The 17,123-nt window shown below is 39.6% G+C and overlaps 2 protein-coding genes across 2 annotated transcripts; both read right to left on the bottom strand.

Moving 5' to 3' along the window:
• Positions 1-322: 322 nt before the first annotated feature.
• LOC143037346 (protein FAM200A-like) lies at positions 323-1,151 on the bottom strand. Its single transcript, XM_076205484.1, has 2 exons — positions 870-1,151; positions 323-625 (listed from the first exon to the last, which is right to left on the bottom strand). Exons 1-2 carry the CDS (start codon positions 1,149-1,151, stop codon positions 323-325), a joined length of 585 nt encoding a protein of 194 aa, XP_076061599.1.
• A 195-nt stretch (positions 1,152-1,346) lies between these two features.
• On the bottom strand, positions 1,347-1,907 carry LOC143037345 (zinc finger BED domain-containing protein 5-like). Its single transcript, XM_076205483.1, has one exon. It carries the CDS (start codon positions 1,905-1,907, stop codon positions 1,347-1,349), a length of 561 nt encoding a protein of 186 aa, XP_076061598.1.
• Positions 1,908-17,123: the final 15,216 nt, after the last annotated feature.

The following is a 17,123-nucleotide window of genomic DNA, read 5'->3' as shown; positions in this document are numbered from 1 at the left end:
GTAGAAACTGTCCAGCCCCTACCCCGCAAAAAAGTCTCATTAAAAATCTCACGTTTTTAACATTTAAAATCTAACTTTCATATCTTATTTCTATGACTATGTAAACAGAAAAAAAGCAGTTTCTCTTATTTTTTATTTAACTTTTACATATTCATCCATATATTTACACATCTCATCTCAAACTAAGAGGTTCAAAATACACAAGATAACATTAAGCATGCCTTTCAGACGCATTTTCCTTCACTAAAGTAAAATTGCAGACAATGTTTGCTATATTTGGTACGGTATCAATAAATAAAACAAATAATTATCCTTAAAAAAATCAGTGGCTTGGCTGCTGTTGCACTTTGTCTGCTATTAGGTTGAATCGAGGTGTCAGACGATTTTCAAGTGCAACTCGCATGAGAGTATCCAAGTTTAGGATTGCATTCCTTTTCTTTGTCTTTATCAAAACTAAACTAGAGAACCCTTGCTCACACAAATATGATGTTGGCATCTGTACAAATATGGCTATTGCCTGCTCAGCTAGATCCTTGTACTCTGGAATATCAAGCAGGGTAACCCAGAAATCCATGGGATGGCTAAATGTCTTGAAAACTGCTTTTTGTGAATAATCCCCTCGAAGCTCAAAAGAGCATCACAATGATCAGTTCCTTCATCTTTGAAGGGATTAAGCATCCACATATTAGAGGTCAGCTGGTCGTTCTCATTGTCTAGGAAATAGAAGTCAAGGTTTTCTTGCATCAAAGTAAGGTGTCTGCTCTGTTGCCTGCATACCATGTTCCCAGCCACATTCTCTCATATATGAGTCAAATAATTCAAAATCAGAAAAAAGACTTCTTTTCTACATTGCTTTTCCAGTTTTTTACCTTCAGTATAAGTGAATTTATTTTCCCTATACTTGTAAAAACATTCCCACCTTTGCCTTGTTGACTGATGTTTAGCTTGTTCAGATGATCGAAGATTGAGGCCATGTAAGACAATTTTGCCAACCAGAGCACATCCTGACATTTAACTGCCATGGGGTTTGCTTCCTCAGTAAAGAAAACACAGAACTGCTCTCTCAATGCAAACACTCGATTGAGAACCTTACCCCGAGATAGCCAACGTACTTCAGTATGAAGGAAGAGTTTGGTGAAATTAGATTCCATATCCTTCTACAACTCACTAAACATTCTATGCTTTTTTGCATGTGCACAGGTATGATTAACCATTTTGACAAGATCATCAAGTAGAAGCTCAAAGTCACTTTTCTCCTTAGTAATTTTATTTTCATTCAATTGCTTTGCCATTAACGCTTCCCTGTTGATCATGCAGTGAATTGCGACACAATTTGGTGAGACCACTTAGATTTTCTTTACAACGCCATTGATTGCACTGACCATAGCTTTTGCAACATCAGAAGTAACAGACTTGCATTTTGACCGGTCAATGCCCTCTTCAACAATAAAATCATAAAGTTTCTGAAAAATGTTGTGTGCTGTTGTTTCTAAGCCCAGTTGGGGGCAGCACAAATAATGTTCAACAATGGTTTTCTCTTCTAAGTCTGGAAACCGACAGTAAACAATCAACTGTGCTTCCCCTCCTATTTCTGTGGTTTCATCCAGTTGAATGCCAAACGAAGAGGCTAGACGCAATTTTTTAACATGCTGTTCCCTCATGTCATCAGCTAACATCACAGACCGACGACTTATTGTAGTATCAGACAACGAAATCTGCTTCATTTTCTTCACTGCTTCTTTCCCTCCATGTATAAGGTCAGCTGCTACTTCAAGACACGGCAGTACAACATTTTCAAGTTCAATGTTAAACTTGGAAAATCTGCGACTGAAACTTTTGCTATGCTTAACACTGCTCACGGTGATGTTGCTATGAAGCGTACGGCATGTTTCAAGTGCCATGAGCATTTTAAGGATGGTCGACAGTCCATTGAAGATGATGAGCGTCCTGGACGTCCTTCCACGTCAACCGACGACCCACACGTCGACAAAGCCAACACCCTGGTGCGGGCAAATCGACGTCTGACTGTCAGGGAGCTTGCTGAAGAATGTGGGATATCAGTTAGATCTTGTTACGAGATTTTGACAAAAAGATTGAAGATTCACCGCGTTGCTGCGAAATTTGTGCCACGCCTGATGATGGACGAACAAAAAAGCCCATCACGTCCAGGTTCGTCAGAAACTGCTTGATCGCTCAGCAGAAGATGAAACCTTGTCCAGGATCATAACAGGTGATGAATCGTGGGTTTATGGTTTTGACATTGAAACGAAGGTCCAATCGTCCCAGTGGATGAGTGAAACATCCCCCAGACCCAAAAAAGCTCGCCAATTTAGATCCAAGGCCAAGGTAATGCTGACAGTTTTCTACGAAGTTCTGAAACGTCTGAGGGACGCCATCCGTCGCAAAAGGCCAGAAGTGTGGAGGAGTGGCGACTGGTTTTTCCATCACGACAATGCTCCAGCCCATTCATCCCTCAGAACTCGTGAGTTTTTGGCCAAACACTCGATCACTGTTCTTCACCACCCCCCTACTCACCTGACCTTGCTCCTTGCGATTTTTTATTGTTCCCCAAAATCAAAAGACCCTTGAAAAGAAGAAGATTTGAGACGATTCCCGAGATTAAGGCAAATGCGACGAAGGAGCTGAAGGACATTACAAAAGAAGCGTACCAGGACTGTTTCAACAAGTGGAAACACATATGGTCCATTTTTCTGACCTTTACTTAAGTTTAGACAGATTATTAAAGACAAAAGGAAGATTGTTTACTCCTTAAGCTTCTTCTAAACATTGTATAACTTATACTAAACTATATGTATTTCCTATCGTAAACACAAAATAATTACTATTATAAATGTAATATAGTTGGTATATGTCAGTATTACCAATAACGTATTTTTAATCTTTGAGTAGATATGGTAAACTGTGTAAGATAATTTATGGTCAAATACTACTTATCTAGAGTTATTGTGAGTGAACGGATGACTAACATATGTTCTTTCCTCTTAGATGCTTCCTGTTGACCTCATTATGTGTTCAACTTTCATATTTAAAAACGGACTACTATCACGTTTCTCGGGAATCCCAACTAATGATGCAGAGAGATTTGCAAAACATGTTTGTTTTTGTTGTATATTGCATACTTTTTCTTGTATCTTGTTTTGTTGTATCTTTGTGTCCAATATTACCCTTGAATCCTAGAAGTTCATTTTTTTTTCTCTCCTCCAGAAAGAATCCTACTTTTCAGAATCTAGAGACTAAGCTCTTTAGCAAAGTTTTTAAGGAGGATTGCAGGGAACTGATCGGGACTGGCTGCTGTATTGTTGCCAGTTTCTTTGACTACATTTTGAATGGATGTCGGGGTGAAATAGATATCAGTTAAGCTTGTAGTGGGGAAAGTCGTCTTGGCAGTATATATATTTTTTTAGGCAAATGGATAAAAAAGGGACGCAAAATATTCCTTCATATTGTAATCTCAGGGCATTTGCCATCTCAGGTTCCTTAGTAATGTGACCTTGAGTTTGTTAACGGTCTGCTTTCACCTCTGACTTTGCACAACGTCTTTATATATTATCTAGTGTTATTCTTCATGCGTGATATGACTTGTTCTTCATTCGGTTCTAATTCTCTTTCCAGTGACTTTGAGACTCATTAATATTGGATATTCTATTTTCAATTTGGTGTTTGATTGACGTATTGGAGGTGTTTCTCAATTTCTTTTTTAGATTGGTTCTTTACGCATTCATATCTTGCGATCACGTGATATCTTTTTCTAACGCGCTGTCGGGCCACATAGATAGGGAAGGACATTTGCCTAATTGGCAACGAACGAATATGTTAAGGAAAGGACTACCCAGGCGATGAAAAAATATATTGTTGCTTGTAAAGGACCAATTAGGTCCTTTAGTTCTGAAACTAGGTGCGGACCACCACTGCCTGCTTCAGAACTCTCGGTTCGTTTATAGACTCGTAGGACAAGCAAGAAAACACAGGATTGCACTGGAAGTTTATAATTCTGGTCCTTCCACAATGCACTATCAAATCAACTTGAAGAATAGGGAAAAACAACACCAACTGTTTCACCTTAGGTCAGTTCGGTCGTAGCTCACTCGAATTGTCTCCACATGTAAACACTTAAATTACTCGTAGAAAACTTCGGCAGATGATCAGGGTTTTGGAGCTGAGCGATGACGACTCTGGCAGAGCAGAAGGCGAAGTTGGAGACAAACGACGTCCAGTCGATGTAACACGCCAGTTTTAGAGTGGAGAGGGAGTAGTGGACTAGGTGCAGTCACCAAGTTCTCTCTGCTAAACCCATGTCTGTCCGGGACGCACGTAACCTCGGTCGTCATACGTGGCAGCTCGTTTCAAGTAAAGCTTCGAAGCTCACTCGAACAGTGCGCTATTTAAGAGGGCTGGTTGTTTAGAAGATTAAGTGGCGATTTTCCCTTACATTGCTCTTTACATCATAACGGAGGCAAATGATAACCAAAAAGTGTGAAATATTTAGTGGACCAATAGAACAATAAAATATGCCTCCATAAGTTCTCCCTCGGACGGCACCTACGTAACAGTAAGTGCGTAAAGGGTAGCTTTTGCCCGAGAGCTTGGTGTCCGACATATATTTAATTTTATTATCCTATTTCACGACGACAGATTTGGGCCTTCCACAATATTTTTGGCACCATCATTCATGGTTTACATCTACACTTAAGACATATTTCAAATATAACCACTACGATTATTGCATCATTTACATGTCAGATTGTTAGAAAGTTTCAACATTTATTGTATTCTTCTTCCCGACTACCCACGGGTCCTTTTTCCGTAGTGACTTGGTGTCCGACAGATATCTAATTTAATTATTTAATTTTCCGTAGAGGTATAAATAAAAAACAAAATGATAATATAAGACATGATATTGAAACTCAAAATGTGTCAAAAAGAAATAATCACGAGTTTCTTAAAACGATGTACTTTAATGCTCGTAGTATTAGGAACAAATTTCAAGAAATACAGGCGTATGTCAAAAGCGAAAATCTCGATATGATAGGAATAACTGAGACATGGTTAAATGGTACAGAGTTCGAAGCTGAATTAAATATTGCGGGATTTAAACACTTTCATCAGGATAGAAACCACAAGAAAGGTGGGGGTGTTCTATTGTACGTTAAAAACAATGTTCATGCTTGTGTTTTAGAGAAAGTGAAACAGGATGCATATGATAGTTTGTGGGTTGAGTTAACCCAAACAAATGGACAAAAAATGAATATAGGTGTAATATATAGGCCAAAGACATTATCATTAGCAGACGACAAACTGTTATTTCAAGAACTGTCTAGTTTCTGCAACCGGGATTTATTGATAATGGGTGATTTCAATTTTACTGACATTGATTGGATGACCCTTGAACATGGCCATATAGGTAATCGCTTGATTGATTTTCTTGGTGACAATTACTTAATTCAGCATGTAAAAGAGCCCACAAGATATGGAAACTTACTCAATCTATTGATCACTAGCCGCGAAAGCATGGTAAGTGATGTAGAAGTCGGTGAATCTGTTGCAAATAGCGATCACAACTTAGTCAGATTCAAACTCCTAAACAATTTTAGAATAGATACTTGTGCTTCTAAAATACCCGATTTCAGTAAAGCTCAGTTCATAGGACTACGTCAGGAGCTTCAGCTTACAGATTGGGAGGCAAAATTAAACGAAAGGCCTGTAGATAAGATGTGGGAAATATTTCAAAATACGCTCACTAAGATCATTCAAACTTACATTCCTTTTAAGGACAGACGTCCCCCAAATCAGGCTCGCCCAAAGTGGCTCGACAAAGAAACTGAAAAAAGTATTGCTAAAAAGAGACAGGCTTATAAGAAATATAAGTGCTCGGGTGCATCTAATGACTATGAAAGTTATGTATCAATACAGAGAGATTTAAAAAAGACAATAAGAAAAAGAAAACGACAATACGAAATGAACATCGCTGATAAATCCAAAGAGAATCCCAAAGAATTCTATAGTTACATTAGAGATAAAAAGGTTGTTAGGAATCACATTGGTCCACTATTATCTGCTGACGGTCAACTTGAATATTCAAATGAAGGAATGTGTAATATCTTAAACAATTATTTTAGCTCGGTATTCGTAAACGAAACACCTCAAAGTGAATTCCAAACTGAAACCTGTGAAAAGTCTGGGGTAAACTTACTCACTACGGTAAATATAACAAAAGAAAAAATTAAAAGGTGTATAGACAAACTCAAAGTTAATAAAACACCAGGGCCTAACGGTTGGCATCCAAGAATCTTAAAGGAAATGAAAAATGAGATTGTTCTTCCATTAGAAATTATTTTCAAGAAATCCATCATATCCGGAGATGTCCCAAGAGAATGGAAGCTAGCTAACGTTACTCCCATATTCAAAAAAGGTGACAAAAAGAAACCAAATAACTATAGGCCTATAAGTTTGACTTCAATCGTAGGAAAAATAATGGAAACTATCATCAGAGATGCTATCGAACATCATTTAGAAAGTAACCGTTTGATAAATGATAGCCAGCATGGTTTCAGACGGAAACGTTCTTGCGTGACTAACTTACTCGAATTCTACAGCACAGTTATCTCGAATTATGACAAAAGAAACAATATAGATTTAATATATCTAGACTTTGCAAAAGCTTTTGATACCGTCCCACACGAAAGACTACTTACTAAACTAGCTTTGCATGGAATAAGTGGTAGCCTATTAGGTTGGACTAGTAATTGGTTGAATGGTCGAAAACAGAGATTTGTTTTAAATGGAAAAACTTCTGGATGGAAAAGTGTTGCAAGTGGAGTTCCTCAGGGTTCCGTTCTTGGGCCACTTCTATTCATAGTATATATAAATGATATAGACCATGGACTAAAATCTACTGTTTCCAAATTTGCTGATGATAAAAAACTGTGCGGAGTGGCAAATGATCACTCAAACCAATTAGATATTCAAGAAGATTTAGATCAATTACAGCAATGGTCTGAAAAGTGGCTAATGAAATTTAACACAAGTAAATGCAAGGTAATGCACATAGGTAAAAATAACAGTAAGTACAATTACAAGTTATTTGGAAATTCGTTAACAAAAGTGGATAGTGAAAAAGATCTCGGCGTAATTATCAGTAACGACCTCAAATCATCCAAGCAATGTATTTCAGCCTCTGAGAAAGCAAATAAGATTCTGGGACTGATTGTGCGATCTTTTGATTTCAAAAGTCCATCACTCATTAACAAGCTATATAAATCGTTAGTTCGTCCACATTTGGAATATGCTGTTTCCGTATGGTCACCGAATCTCATTAAAGACATTGACAGACTGGAAAAAGTACAACGGCGAGCCACAAAACTGATTCCAAATATCAAAAATAAATCATACGAAAATCGACTAAAGCACATGAATCTGTTTTCCATAAAAAAAGCGTAGACTCAGAGGTGACTTGATACAGGTCTTTAAGATTTTAAAGGGAATTGACATCAAAAGTGACAAAATTTTCACATTGAATGAGAATCAGACAAGAAACAATGGTCTCAAACTGTCCGGAAATAGATTCAATTTGGAAGTAGGTAGAAACAACTTTGCCAACCGTGTAGTTAATGAATGGAATAAACTTCCTGCACAGGTAGTGCAATGTAGTTCAGTTCGAAACTTTAAGAATCATTTAGATAAATACTTAAGTAAGATGCTGTAATGATTATAATTTATCTTATATTATTTGTTTTTGTTTTGTTATCATTTGTCTGTCTGATTTTCATTTATTATTAGTTATATGTTAATTTATTATTTACTATTTACCTGTTTGTTTATTACTTTAACTATACCTATGCATTTATTTATGTATTTTATTTGTTATTTACATTATTATAGTTTTTATTTACTATTTTATTATTAATATGATTTTTTTTTTTTGCACCCGACCTAGATATGGATCAAAAGGTCTCCTGTCGGCATGTTCCGCCTTTGTAATCCTTTGTAAAATAAAGGAACGAAGGGTCTGGTTGTGAATATATTGTGTCAGCTTTGAGCCAGGGAGACATTCCTGGTCATAAACCATCTAGATTATTCTGCACACGCTCCTGAACATCAAGGTGACCTTCTGGTGTCAGTATGGAGTGAAGTCTTTAAGCCCCATCAACTGCAAGGACCACATTGGTTTAATACATTACACAGATTCAATTATTTTATGAATATTTGTAATGATCTCAGTCCCGGTGAGACTGTTGATCTCTCCAAGTTAGATGAAGATGGTCTCACCCATCGCTTTAAAGAAGGTAAAAGGGGTCATCTCCGCACTAAAATTCAAGTCCCCTGGCCCTTCAGGCATTAACGCACACTTGCTCAAACGCATGGCAGACAGCATAATTGCACACGTGACAATATTATACAATACCTCACTTGTCTCTGGCTACTTACCACATCTTTAAGGCCTTCCATACCATCCTCATTCTCCAACCCCAGAAACCTATCTCTGCCCTCCCCCCTTCTAGAATATTTTGGCAGTGTGTTCGAACATGTCCTCTGCAGTCGCTTTATCGGGTACTTGAAGGTGAAGATTGTGCTGAGAGTCTGCTAGCATGGTTTTCGACCGGTGTAAGGTGCTGAAGACGTAATATCCTTGATCACTCACTGGGTCCAGAGACCACCAGATGGTCGCCCTAGTAAGGCCATTTTGGTTTGTAAGGATGTGGAGAGGGCATTCGACACTGTCTGGCATGAGGACCTTAAGAACAAATTGCACCACTATTTCGACTCTGCCCTGCCATTCACATGGTTGCTCTTTATAACAGGACAATAAGAATGAAGTAGCGGGGCTGCCTGCCCCAAAGGCTATAGCCGAAGGCTGGAATACATCAGGGCTCTATCCTTGCCCTCACTCTATACAATCTATATACGAATGACCTGCCAAAGCCGGCTTACCCACGCTCTTACTCTTGCGTCGCTTTCGTATGTGGAGACTAATCATATTAGTAGATACAAAACACTGGAAGGAGCTTTACACGTAATACAGAACATACAAAACAAGACGGGGCACACGCATAGGAGCAAGTGAGGCGCTAAGACCAGTGCGTCTAAATGCAAAGTTGTATACTTTTACTACAAAAAAAAAAAAAAAAAAAAATCACGAAGACTCCTCCTATGAAAAACAACACAAACACCCCTGTCAGGTACCACACTGGATAGCGGTCTCACCTGGACCCCACATTTCCGCAAACAGGGAGCGAGGACCATGTTAGTGCTTAGTAGGCTTTAGCGCTTTAGAGCCGCAATACTAACCCCCAAACGTCGATTGTATTTAGCTTTGGTCAGGTCGTTACTGTGGTAGTCCCCGGGATTAAGCCAGATAACAAACCTCATAAACAACTACTCCCATCAGAGGGTTCAGAATCCCGCAGTCTGTTTCATCACAGATTGGCGATAGAGCAACTTCAGAACCTCTAAGTCTTTACATCCAGCTGCCAACACCCGTCCACTCAACCAATACAAACACAAACTACATATGAGACACCTAGAAAGACTACACACCAAACACAAGCACCTGATCCGACACATCCAATCCAAATCTTACTGTGCAGACTAAAAGTCAGCTGTCCCTTATATATTTGTCTAGTTACACATTTATATAGTTATATAATTACATAGCTATATAGTTGCATAGTTAAAAATAGTTATATAAAGTTATACAGCTATATAGATATATATCTATATATCTACATATATATATATATATATATATATATATATATATATATATATATATATATATATATATATATATTCTCTCTTGATAGCGCATTTGTTTAAGTCACTGTAACTTTGTTACGGGTTAGCTGGGTTCGAATCCTCGGCTCGTCCACGTTTCAATTTCCAACGAATGCCTCCATCGAGCGGTTCTTCAGTCTCGACTGCGATGGCGTGGAATTAAAAGTGATTTGTGGTTGAAAAAAGATAATAATTGATCGCTGGGAACCATTCAGTGTAAATGTATATATATGTATATATATATATATATATATCTACAAGCACCTGGCTGCGCCAGCCACGGCTACGCCGTGGGTGTTTGGCCTGCGGCGCTGCTCGCTTCGCCCGCGGGCGCTTCGCGCCCTAGGGCTACGCCCTCCTGCTATACATTTGTAAAAGGTCAAATTAATATATATATATATATATATATATATATATATATGTATATATATACATATATATATATATACAGTATATACATATATATATATACATATATATATACATATATATATATATATACATATATATGTATATATATACGTATATATATGTATATATACGTATATATATGTATATATATGTATATATGTATATATATACATATATATTTATACATATATATATATATTTATATATATGTACGTATGTATATATATATATGTATATATATATATAATATACGTATATATATACACACATATATATATATACGTATATATATGTATATACATATATATACGTATATATATATATATATATATATGTATATATACGAATATATATATATGTATATATACATGCATATATACATGCATATATACATGCATATATACATGCATATATACATACATATATACATACATATTGTCACATATATTCCCATATATGTAAGGTGGGAATAGTATTACTTTAGATAACGGCGCCCCGCGATAACGTGGGCGTCAGATTACAGGACGAGTACGGGAGGACGCATGGGGAGGAAAACCTACTCAATGGAGTATTTGTTCTAACACTCAGCCTAGAACGAAGGAGAACGTTTTTAGTTAATTGACCAATGAGGTTCAACCACCATAGACGCAATTCCTATGGGCCAATCAGAGGATTTTGTAGAGAAGAACCAGAGCGCCTTGGGCGTGTCAGAATCAGTTTTAGAGTAGAGGGTACGATGTAAAGGTGTCGCCTCGAAGGGGTCGTCGGCTGAAGTAAGTCCTCTGTACTCCCCCTGTATTAGTCATAAGATATTTAACTCAGCTAGTGTCATCTAGTGTTTCATGTAGTGGTGTGAAATGTTTATGGTAGTGACTTAGACAGTGTTTTTCGTTGGTAAAGTATTAATCAATTAATTAATCTTCTTTCACCCCCGTTAAAAGTTTTCGAGCGGGAATCTTCTGTTTTGAAACTTATTTACTCATTTGAATGGAAACTTATTTACTCACTTGAATATTCAGTGATTGTAATCCTTCATGTAATCCTATCAACTTTAATGAATAGTGTTAAACGTTATCTGTGCGTTTCATTTTTCTTGATTTTTATGAAAGTATAAAATCAAGTGGCGGCCTTGAAATTTCTTTTAAGTTACCCAAAGACATGGGGTCTTGGGAACTCAGTCACCCATTCACTCTTACTATGTGTTACGAGTCTGACAACTTTACAATTTCTATTTGAGTTATCCCAAAGACATGGGGTCTTGGGAACTCATTTCACATACTTAATCTATTGCAAGTCAGATACGTGAGCGAGATTCGTAACATATAAATTGGCGACCTTGCCAGGATTTTAACGGTAAAGTGAAAGAATTACCAACGAAAATATTTAGTATTAAATAGGATCAATAGTGTGAGAAAATGAAGTTGACAAGTACAGAGGAGGTATTGGAGTTTGTACACAAACAACCTACTAAAAAGGAGATACAGAGCCTTACTGCTAATGATTTGAGATTCATAGCACAAAGTCTAGGGGTTGAGCACGCACATGAGGCAAATAAAACTGAATTAATAAGAATTGTTGTAGAAATGGTGCATAATCGAGATGAAAGTGGGGCAATGAGAGATGAAGGAAGGGCAGATAGAGAGTCTGTCACTTCAGAATGTGAGGAAGAGGAAGAAGTGGAAGAGGAAATAGAGAAGGGTGAATCTCAAAACACTGAGTCTCGATTAAGCGAATTACGGTTGAAGTTAGAGATAGCTAAGATAGAAGCTGAAGTAAAAAGGGAAGAAACTGAGAGAGCTAAGATAGAAGCTGAAGTAAAAAGGGAAGAAACTGAAAAGGCTAGAATAGACAATGGAACCTTAGACTTCAAGTTAACTTGCAAGAAAGTAGACGAGTGCTATCAGAATCTCAACTCGTGAATAGGAGGCTCAATTTTGATGTAGTACATAACGCTAAATTGCTTCCTGAATTTGATGAATCACAGGTGGATACTTACTTTAGGACGTTTGAAGGAATAGCGGAAGATTATCAGTGGCCGAAGCAGTATTGGCCTGCATTGTTGCGAACAAGCCTCAGAGGCAAACCGCTAAGAGTTTATGGTGCTTTAGAGGATTCACAAACAAAGGATTACGATGAAATCAAATCAGCTATCCTACGAGCCTGTGAATTAGTGCCTGAAGTTTATAGGGTAAAATTTAGGAATCTAAGGAAGCAATCTAATATCTCACACGTTGAATTTAGTAGAGAGAAAAGAATGTTATGGGACCAATGGGTAAGATCCCGTAACATAAATGGAGATTATAGGAAACTAGCTGAGTTAATGTTAATGGAAGAGTATCTGAGATCCATCCCTAAAGAGGTGTCCTTGTACCTTCAGGAGAAAGAAGTCTCAAAGTTGGAAGAGGCTGCAGTATTAGCAGATAAATATGAAATACTTAAACCTACTGCAGGGAAATTCTCAGTTACTCCAAGGGGGAGAGAGGAACAGCCGAGGATCCCACAATCAACCTCCTCAGGTGGACCTACAAAATCCCTAGAGGTCAAGAAAGGTGACTATAGTAAGTCATCACAGATAATTTCATGTAGCTATTGTGGAAGGATAGGCCACCTGACGAGGGATTGTTGGCACAGGAGAAGGGAAATAGAGGGGGTTAAACCCATAGTATTATTAAATAGATGGGACACCCACATAGAAAGTAAAGTCCGAGAGGGGGAGGACGAGGAGGAGACCACCAAAGTAGTGGCCCTCATGAGTAAGGTTGCCACAGACGGCATGGAGAAGGATGAGATGAAACCTCACTTGAGAGGTTATGACCCGTTCCTTTTTCAAGGAACAGTCACCATAAAGGGAGAGAAGAGAAAAGGGGTGACCATTCTGAGAGACTCAGGAGCCCTCCAATCAGTAATGCTGAGTAGCTTAGTTGAAAAACCTGTAGCAAAAGAGAGAGTAGTTATAGGCATCCTAGGAGGCCTAGCCAAGGTGCCACTGGTAGAGGTAGATATGGAATCACCTCTATATGAGGGACAGGCAAAGATAGGCCTAGTAGATCAGTTGTCAGTGGAAGGAGTTGAAGTCATTCTAGGAAATGACTTAGTGGGTAGGAAGATGTGCCCCACACCTACATGGGAGAGAAGAGAGAGAGAACGGTCTAAAGACCAAGTGAGGCCAATAAAGGTCTCAAGAGGGGAAGGCTGTGGAAGTCCTAAATGTAAGGACAGTCTGAATCCCGAGGGAAGAATCCCTAGTGAAAATACTCAAGTCGAGACAGAGGTGGACTTGAGGTTCCTGTTCCGTGAGGAACGAGGCAGCGAGTCGGAAGTGTTTGACCTGACTCGTCTGTTTATGGGAGAGAAGAAGGGAGATGGAAAGAGTCTAAATGACTCGCACAGAGAGGGAGAGAAGAAAGGAGAGAAATGGAGTCTAAGCGACTCACACAGAAAGGGAGAGAAGAAAGGAGAGAAAAGGAGTCTAAGCGACTCATACAAAAAGGGAGAGAAGACAGGAGAGAAATGGAGTCTAAGTGACTCAAACAGAAAGGGAGAGAAGAAAGGAGATAAATGGAGTCTAAGCGACTCACACAGAAAGGGAGAGAAGAAAGGAGAGAAATGGAGTCTAAGCGACTCACACAGAAAGGGAGAGAAGAAAGGAGAGAAAAGGAGTCTAAGCGACTCAAACAAAAAGGGAGAGAAGACAGGAGAGAAATGGAGTCTAAGAGACTCTCACAGAAAGGGAGAGAAGAAAGGAGAGAAATGGAGTCTAAGTGGCTCACACAGAAAGGGAGAGAAGAAAGGAGATGGGAGGAGTCTAAATGACTCACACAGAATGGGTGAGAAGAAAGGAGAAAAGAGTCCTAATGACTCACAAAGAATTGGAGAGAAGGAGGGAGAAACAAGGGGTCCCAGTGTCTTACAGGGAATGGGAGAGAAGGAGGTGGAGGCAATGAGCCCCCGTGGCTTACAGAGAGTTGGCTCCGAATTGGGAGACCGGAAGGAAGGAGTGGTGAGTGAGAGTGAGTTGTCAGAGGAATACTCTTTAGAGTCGGGAGTACTATTCCGCAAGTGGGTGGATAGTACCGGCTCTACTGATGACGCAGGATGGTCTGATAGGCGACAAATAGTGTTGCCGAAGGTCTACAGGGAAGGAGTTATGCGATTAGGGCATGATAATTCCTTTGCAGGACATAAAGGTGATCCAAGAGTGATGAAGTCGGTGGAGGCAGTGAGAAGTAGGTTGACCTCATGTTGGCAGAGTGTTCAAGAGCGAGTGAAGGCGAAAGTGCGAGAATTTAAACGAGGAGCGAGGTTCAGCGACCCGTACGACGTGACAAAACGAGTGAGGGAACTGAACAAAGTGGTTGTCACTCCGGGTAGGAGACGGAAGCAGCAGTTGTGTCATCTCGGTGTGTGGAAAGCGTACCAGGAGAGGGACAAGAGTGATGTGGGTGTGTCTGGCGGTAGTGTGCATGCCGTCTCCATCGGGCCTGAGGAAGACGAGGACTCGACCTTCCCCACCTTTGAGATGACGTGGAAGGCGAATGCAGAGGTGTGGCCACAGGTGGTGAGCCAGCTGGGTCATCTTTCGGCTGAGCAGCGAATGGACCTACTGGAGTTGCAGAGACGATACCAGGAGAGCTTTCGGGATGCCCCTGAGAGGACCCACCTGACGCTGCATGACGTGGACGGGAAGATGCGACGCCCATCAAGCAAGCCCCGTATCGTGTGAACCCGCAATAAGTGACTATCATTGAGGAAGGAACAAAGTTCCAGTGGACAAAGACTTATAATTCCGTTGTGCTTAAACTAAGAGTGTCAAAGAAAAGGGTATGCCATCAATGATCTTAGCAATTAAGTATTTTGTTGTGCATGTCCATGTTGGTGCCCAGGTAACGGTTTTCACAGACCACCATCCCTTGAAGTACCTTAACAAGTTTAAAGATAAGAACCTCCGCTTAACCAGATGGAGTTTGTTTTTGCAGGAGTATCATTTAGATGTTCGTCATGTACGAGGGAAGACAATGTGGTAGCCGATTGCCTGTCGATATTGTAAGTATATTCTCCCTCAAGTAAACAAAAAAACAAAACAAAAAAATCTTTTCAAGATTTTTTTTTAACCTTAAAGAGGGAGGTGTCACATATATTCCCATATATGTAAGGTGGGAATAGTATTACTTTGGATAACGGCGCCCCGCGATAACGTGGGCGTCAGATTACAGGACGAGTACTGGAGGACGCATGGGGAGGAAAACCTACTCAATGGAGTATTTGTTCTAACACTCAGCCTAGAACGAAGGAGAACGTTAATTGACCAATGAGGTTCAACCACCATAGACGCAATTCCTATGGGCCAATCAGAGGATTTTGTAGAGAAGAACCAGAGCGCCTTGGGCGTGTCAGAATCAGTTTTAGAGTAGAGGGTACGATGTAAAGGTGTCGCCTCGAAGGGGTCGTCGGCTGAAGTAAGTCCTCTGTACTCCCCCTGTATTAGTCATAAGATATTTAACTCAGCTAGTGTCATCTAGTGTTTCATGTAGTGGTGTGAAATGTTTATGGTAGTGACTTAGACAGTGTTTTTCGTTGGTAAAGTATTAATCAATTAATTAATCTTCTTTCACCCCCGTTAAAAGTTTTCGAGCGGGAATCTTCTGTTTTGAAACTTATTTACTCATTTGAATGGAAACTTATTTACTCACTTGAATATTCAGTGATTGTAATCCTTCATGTAATCCTATCAACTTTAATGAATAGTGTTAAACGTTATCTGTGCGTTTCATTTTTCTTGATTTTTATGAAAGTATAAAATCAAGTGGTGGCCTTGAAATTTCTTTTAAGTTACCCAAAGACATGGGGTCTTGGGAACTCAGTCACCCATTCACTCTTACTATGTGTTACGAGTCTGACAACTTTACAATTTCTATTTGAGTTATCCCAAAGACATGGGGTTTTGGGAACTCATTTCACATACTTAATCTATTGCAAGTCAGATACGTGAGCGAGATTCGTAACACCTTATATACATATATATATATATATATATATATATATATATATATATATATATACGTATTTGCAGTTCTTTTTTATCTAATCGATAGATGGAAAAAAATACTTCAATAAATGTAAGCACTTATGAGCGCTCTGTTTACATACTTACAATGAGCACTCGCACACGCGCACACACACACACACACACACACACACACACACACACACACACACACACACACACACACACACACACACACACACACACACACACACACACACACACACACACACACACACACACACACACACACACACACACACACACACACAATTTTACAAATACACTTTATTCTAACAGAAGACTGGTTTTCATATGCGAGGACGGGAAGTCCATGAATGAGCTAAAACGCTCGACCAATCGCCTCATCCCAGTTGTACACTTCTTAGACTCTCTTCATGGCGTCTGTTGATGACAACTCGCCAGTGAAACGGAGTCGCCGGAACGAGCTGTCTACGAACACCAAGAACTTCGAGATCTTCGAGACCTTCCAGAAGTTCGAGACCTTCCAGAACTTCGAGACCTTCGAGACCTTCGAGAACTTCGGCACTTTCGAAAACTTCGGCACTTTCGAGAACTTCGGCACCTTCGAGAGCTTCGGTACCTTCGAGAACTTCGGCACCTTCGAGAACTTCGGCACCTTCGAGAACTTCGACACCTTCGAGAACTTCGACACCTTCGAGAACTTCGGCATCTTCGAGAACTTCGGCACCTTCGACAACTTCGGCACCTTCGACAACTTCGGCGCCTTTGAGAACTTCGGCGCCTTCGAGAACTTCGGCGCCTTCGCGAACTTCGGCGCTTTCGAGAACTTTGGCACCTTCGAGAACTTCGGCACCTTCGACAATTTCGGCACTTTCGAGAACTTCGAGAACCT

This window comes from Oratosquilla oratoria, chromosome 22 (assembly GCF_046742065.1).
Source record: "Oratosquilla oratoria isolate Oo_2021 chromosome 22, ASM4674206v1, whole genome shotgun sequence".
Taxonomy (NCBI): Eukaryota; Metazoa; Arthropoda; class Malacostraca; order Stomatopoda; family Squillidae; genus Oratosquilla; species Oratosquilla oratoria.
This window is presented reverse-complemented; position numbering and strand designations above follow the sequence as displayed.

Bases quoted from the DNA above. Each gene is read 5' to 3' on its own strand.
- LOC143037346 (XM_076205484.1), bottom strand. From the start codon at position 1,151: ATGGAATCTAATTTCACCAAACTCTTCCTTCATACTGAAGTACGTTGG. The intron at 626-869 runs GTAAAAAACTGG...TGCTCTTTTGAG, and splicing joins TAAATTCACTTATACTGAAG to CTTCGAGGGGATTATTCACA.
- LOC143037345 (XM_076205483.1), bottom strand. From the start codon at position 1,907: ATGCTCATGGCACTTGAAACATGCCGTACGCTTCATAGCAACATCACC.